Source organism: Rhopalosiphum maidis, chromosome 1 (assembly GCF_003676215.2).
Source record: "Rhopalosiphum maidis isolate BTI-1 chromosome 1, ASM367621v3, whole genome shotgun sequence".
Lineage (NCBI taxonomy): Eukaryota > Metazoa > Arthropoda > Insecta > Hemiptera > Aphididae > Rhopalosiphum > Rhopalosiphum maidis.
In genome coordinates, this window is record NC_040877.1 from 83,167,935 (window position 1) to 83,173,690 (window position 5,756).

Consider the following 5,756-nt stretch of genomic DNA (forward strand, 5'->3'; position numbering starts at 1 on the left):
ATAAATTAATATAATTATATAAGTTTAAGAATTTTTACATTCCGTTTTTCTCTACAAACGTTCAATAATAATAATAATAATAATAATAAGTATTTACACAGTATTCTACATGTCTTCTAAAGACTACGACAATACAAATAATAATAATAAAACAATAATATGATAAGAATATTTGGTAACAAAAATCATATATAAATATATATGACAATATATAGGCTATGTACAATAATCACAGAATATATATATATATATATATATATATTTTGTGCAATAATATTATAATAGTGTTTTCGATAGATAATAATGATAATAATAATAATATCAATAGATTCTATAATAATTAAAATGTATTGCACTATTATTTTTATTATTATTACTATATTATACTAAATCGTATTTGTAAGATATAAATAAGTATAATATGTTTATTATATAAGTATTGTATATATTATACGTCTGTATAAGGGTTGTTGGACAAATTGGGACTAGATGAGAAATCGACATTGGCTATGCATCAGTGAAATTCGTTGCATGTCGGCTTTATAAATCTTCGATTTTCTAATGCTGAAAAATAAAATGTTAACACAAATTATAGTTATGTTTAAATCATTACAAAATGAATTAATTGTATTTGTTATAAAAAATGTCGGCAACATATGATAATACATTAATACAATACAACAACTGTACTTATATTAATATGCACAATATTATATATATATATATATATATAATAAGTACCTCCTATTTATAATTATTACATTTTTAATTTTTATAGTGGTTGGTAAATGGTACGATATTGTAAGACGATTAATATTGAAAATATGGCTAATATTAAAAACTAAATTATCAGGTATCAACAGATACCTATACAAAATAAATACTAAACACTTTACATATTTTCATACTATCAATGAATTAATAATAAAATCGGTCCAGTATAGTTGACCAATCATGTCTCAATTCATAATATGATAGAATTTTCAATAGTTTTATTAGAATAAAATTTTATAGATTGTAAATTGAATTTCTATAACAAATAATATTATTTACCTATAAAATTTTATATTCTGAGTAAAGCGATAATATACTTATTGGTTTTACAACAGTGTATGTATATTTCTTTTTTTGTGCATGCGTCTGTAATTATCTTTTTGAGCTATAGTGTTACAAGAAAATCCGCTTTAATATTCAACTATTACAATTTTATTATTTCTGGTAGCACACTTGATATTTAGTTAGTACTTTGTGGGAAATGTGGAGTTAAAACCTAAAAGTAAATGTTATTTAATACTTTGTTATAGTTTAAAAATTGATGACTGTAGAAACAACTGTACTTGAAATGTTTACCAAGTATCCATGTTAGCTGCTAATAATGCTAAAATTTCAAAATATTTTGACTCATCTTAAGCTATTTATAGTTTATACCTATTAGCTATATAGACATTGAAATATCTGGCTTTTTTTATTTATTTTATGCTGATAACATTTTGTTTACTTAACAAAAATCTTTAAAATATATTGCAATAAAGATCATCGTAAGTTTTTTCTAAAGGAATCGAAAATAAATAGTAACAATATTTGTTTATAACCGTCAGATTTCGAGTTCATAATATTAAGACATCAATATTCTGCGAATTTACAAATTATTTTGTTGTTGGAAATTTATATATTTTTAATTTTTATAACTAATAAGGTCTGTAAGTATTTTCGTTACTGGAAATTAAATAAAAGTTAAGCGCAAACCATACACCACATAATATTTTATAAGTGTTTAAAAAATTAAATTATGACGACATTGTAAGAATAATAATAATTTCTCCTCAAACGCTTTTTATTATTTTGTTATAACTAATATTAATCGTAAAAACTTGTGACATTCCGCCTTTACCTAAATCATAATTTTTCACACGTCACAATGAAAATGTTAAAATATTTTGACTGAGTATGAACTATTTATAGGTACCATAAGCTTATTAGTTTCGATCTATGGTAAGCGGTGTAACTTATAAATTAAATTTAATAACGAAAATTTTACATTTACCATCATAACTATTTACCTCAATAAATACCTATAATACACAAAACAGGAGAATTTATAATACTTGTACGTATGTTTGAGCGTGCTAATCTCAGAAACTATTGAACGATTTTATAAAAAGTCGTATCGATGTAGATTCCCCAAGACTCGAAATATTATTTAAATTTATTGTTTTTACCCAGATGAATTGTGTTATACTTAGCCGAAATACATCGTTTATAACACTGTATTTTGTATTATGTTTATTCATTTATTTCCGGGTGACGTCTGCACGAATAATTTATTATATTATTATAATATATTAATTGTTTTGGACGATAATTAGTTCAACATACTATGTAATATGTATATATTTATATAAATAAATTACAAAATATGTTTAGAATTAGAAAATGAAACATCCGTGTCTCCGCTCAGAATTAAAATTTGACACAACCATATCGTGGTTAAAAAAGGTTATGACGCACTTACACTCGAAATCCATCATAAGAGCAACATAATACTATTAATTGATGATTTAAATACAATTATCTATTAAGTGCTAAGCCCTAAGACCTACCATTTTGACTTATTAGTAAGTAAATATAATTACATAAATAAATAATGTAAGACTATAATTTGTCAGTAATTATACGGACAACTAGTTTTTACAATATGCATTAATTAAATAAATGTTAATACAACAAAATGAAAAAATTTTCGAAAAAATTGATTCTTTAGTTTTTTAAGTACCGACTCATACTACCGGTTACCAAATATAATAGATATTTAATAATTGTAATGAATTCTATGACCATTTTACAGAAAATTATTGTTCTATTAATTTGTTTAGAAAAGCGTAAGTTCGATTTTGATTTTATTTCTGTTTCTTGATATTCATAACAATGAATTTTCGAATACAAAAAAATCATTGCCTGATCAGTGATCATAATAAATATATTTTGTTTAAATTGCGAAGAACATTAACTAATTACTACTTATCATAATTACATGATATCAAGGTAGGTACATGTATATACAAGGTTAATCGATTATTAAATGTTATAGAGAATTATATCATTATATACCGTTAGCTTATGATTACCGTTGCACTGATTACTACCAATAATTAAATATAATCAAATGTGATCAATAATTCAATAAATAAATTATATAAACGATAATGTCTGTTTACCTCTGACGAGCTGTTGGTACCGCGATCGGGTCGGCACCAATGCCTCCGCATAACGAAACGGTATAATACAATGTGCGGAGAATACAATACATAATTATACATTATGATGCCATGCGTCGAGTGACACACGACTGCGGAGGCGGCCGCTTCATCACCTGGCCCACGTGGTCTGCTGGAGCGGCGTGAACGCCGAATCGAAATTCGGCCTGACCGGCGGCTGCGGCGAGGCGACCGCGGCGTCGTGGCGTCTGCGGTGCTCGTGGCCGTTGCGGTCGTCGTCGTCGTCGTCGTCGTCGTCCGGCTCGCGCTGCTGCAGCGGGTGACGGCCACCGTGTCGGGCCGGCGACACGTTGGCCGGCGGTGCGGGCGACGGCCGCTTGCCCATTATGGAGTCGATGCTGAACCCGGTGGACGGCTGTTTGACCGCCAACCGACCGCCGCCGGCCACTACGGTGGTCGCGTACGACGGCTGTATCAGATTGCCGTGCTGGTGCGTCACCAGCGGAGGCTGCGACAGTTGTTGCGGTTTGTATGCCGCGGCTGCAGCAGCGGCCGCCGCGGCGGCGGCCACCTGCCCGTTGTGCAGCAGATTCAGACCGAACGTTATGCGCGCCAGCTCGGCGGCCGGTAACTGTAACGGTTGCATGGCGGGCGCGGACCCGGTCGGGGGTTGCGGCGAAGGTTGCTGTGACTGCGATCCCTGCAGGGGCTGCGCCTGGCCCTGCGAAGGATGTGGCGGCAGCGGCGGCGGTCCGAGATGATGGTAAGGGTAGTGATGGTGGTGGTGTAACACCGAATACGGATCCGCGGCCGCGGCGGCGAAATGATTGTGGTGCGGGTGGTGATGGTGATGGTGCGGATGGTGTTGGTGGTGGTGGTCGCCGCGATGAATGAAAAATTCCGAGGGAGCCTGCATGCGCTTGTATCGCTTACGCCGGCGCAGAAAGCTGCCGTTGTCGAACATGTCCTCGGCCATCGGGTCCAGCGTCCAGTAGTTACCCTTTCCCGGGTTGCCCGGTTCCCGGGGTATCTTGATGAAGCAGTCGTTGAGGGACAGGTTGTGCCGGATGGAGTTCTGCCAGGCCGGAAACTTGTCGCGGTAGTACGGGAACCGGGACATGATAAACTCGCAGATGCCGCTGAGCGTGAGTTTCTTGTGCGGCGACTGCAGTATGGCCATGGTGATCAGCGCTATGTAACTGTACGGCGGCTTGACGGGCGACCCGTTGCCGGCGGCCGACGCTTTGTCGCCGTCCTCGCTGCACGCGCCGCCCTCTTGCGCGCCCGGCGACGTCGTCTTGCTGCGGCGGCCGCCACCGTTGTTGTTGTCGTTGCATCCGGCCGCCACGACTGCCGCGTCGTAATCGTCGTCGTCGTCGGCCGAGTCCACGTTCACGTCGGTCGTCTCGGCCGAGCCGACGCTGCACGGCGGCGACGCGGACGCCGCGGTCGAGCCGGCCTGCACCATCACGGCGGACGCGGCGCCCGCACCGCCGCCGACGCCTCTCAGGTCCAGCGGGCTGACGACCTGATGCATGACCGCCGAGTCCAGGGCGGCCTGGTATCGGCGGCTAAAATCGTAAACGGGCAGGAACACGGCGGCTGCTGCGGCCGCGGCGGCGGAAGATGGGGACGAAGTGGCCAGAGCACTCCCGCTGATGCTACCGCTGCCGCTGCTGCTGGTGCTACTGCTGCGGTGGTGGTGCTGGCGCTGTTGATGACGGCTGTGATGGTGGTGGAGGTGATCGTGATCGTTGTCCTGCATGCCGGCGGTGCCGATCACCACGCAGCACATTTGGCCACAGTCTCGCACGTCATGTACGACGACGGAAACCGGCTCGTCAAATCAAACGACAAACAAATGTACGCAATACGCGATAATGTCGCCTATGTACGGGTGTATTCGAGAACGTCGCGGATAAATGTAAAAACTACTCTCGCGAGTGCAAAAACGGAAATCGGTTCGCCGAGTTCTGCGTAAAAAAAAAAAAGAAAACCCACACAAACGGTATTATTATACGCCCAGGAAACGTAATCGGTAAACAGCAGGTTAGGCGTGCGCGCGAACGTGATGCCGACGGCGACAACGGTTGCGGCGGTGGCGGCAGCGATGTGTAATTGGTTCACGTTGACGTGTGGCGCGCGATATTATCACTGAGCCGACGACGACTGCGTCGGTAGCGGCGGCGCGGCGGTGGCCGCCGATGCGGGGGGGCGTGGCCGTCCCGAATTCGATGGGTGTGGGCATGATCCCGCCGAATGGGCGTGCGGTAAAAGACAAACGGCGGCGGCAACGGTGGCAACGGCTAGGTGATCAAATCGTCCTTTGTATTATATTATATACATGTAATAATATTGTGTACGCGCTCATCCCTCCGGTCCGAGACAAACTGCAGTTCCGATTGTGCCAACTGTATAACCGGTGGCAACCTCAATGCGGATTGTTCGATCACCCTCCCACACTCCTGTCTGCCACCCTCCCCCCACCTTCGTAACCAACCACCACTGTGGCCGCGCTCGCATTATTTATATCCACCATAG

At 40.3% G+C, this 5,756-nt stretch overlaps 1 protein-coding gene across 1 annotated transcript; it reads right to left on the bottom strand.

The window, feature by feature from the left end:
* Positions 1-358: 358 nt before the first annotated feature.
* LOC113556964 (forkhead box protein D3-like) lies at positions 359-5,368 on the bottom strand. Its single transcript, XM_026962211.1, has 2 exons — positions 3,216-5,368; positions 359-564 (listed from the first exon to the last, which is right to left on the bottom strand). Exon 1 carries the CDS (start codon positions 5,008-5,010, stop codon positions 3,367-3,369), a length of 1,644 nt encoding a protein of 547 aa, XP_026818012.1. The 5' UTR covers positions 5,011-5,368; the 3' UTR covers positions 359-564; positions 3,216-3,366.
* Positions 5,369-5,756: the final 388 nt, after the last annotated feature.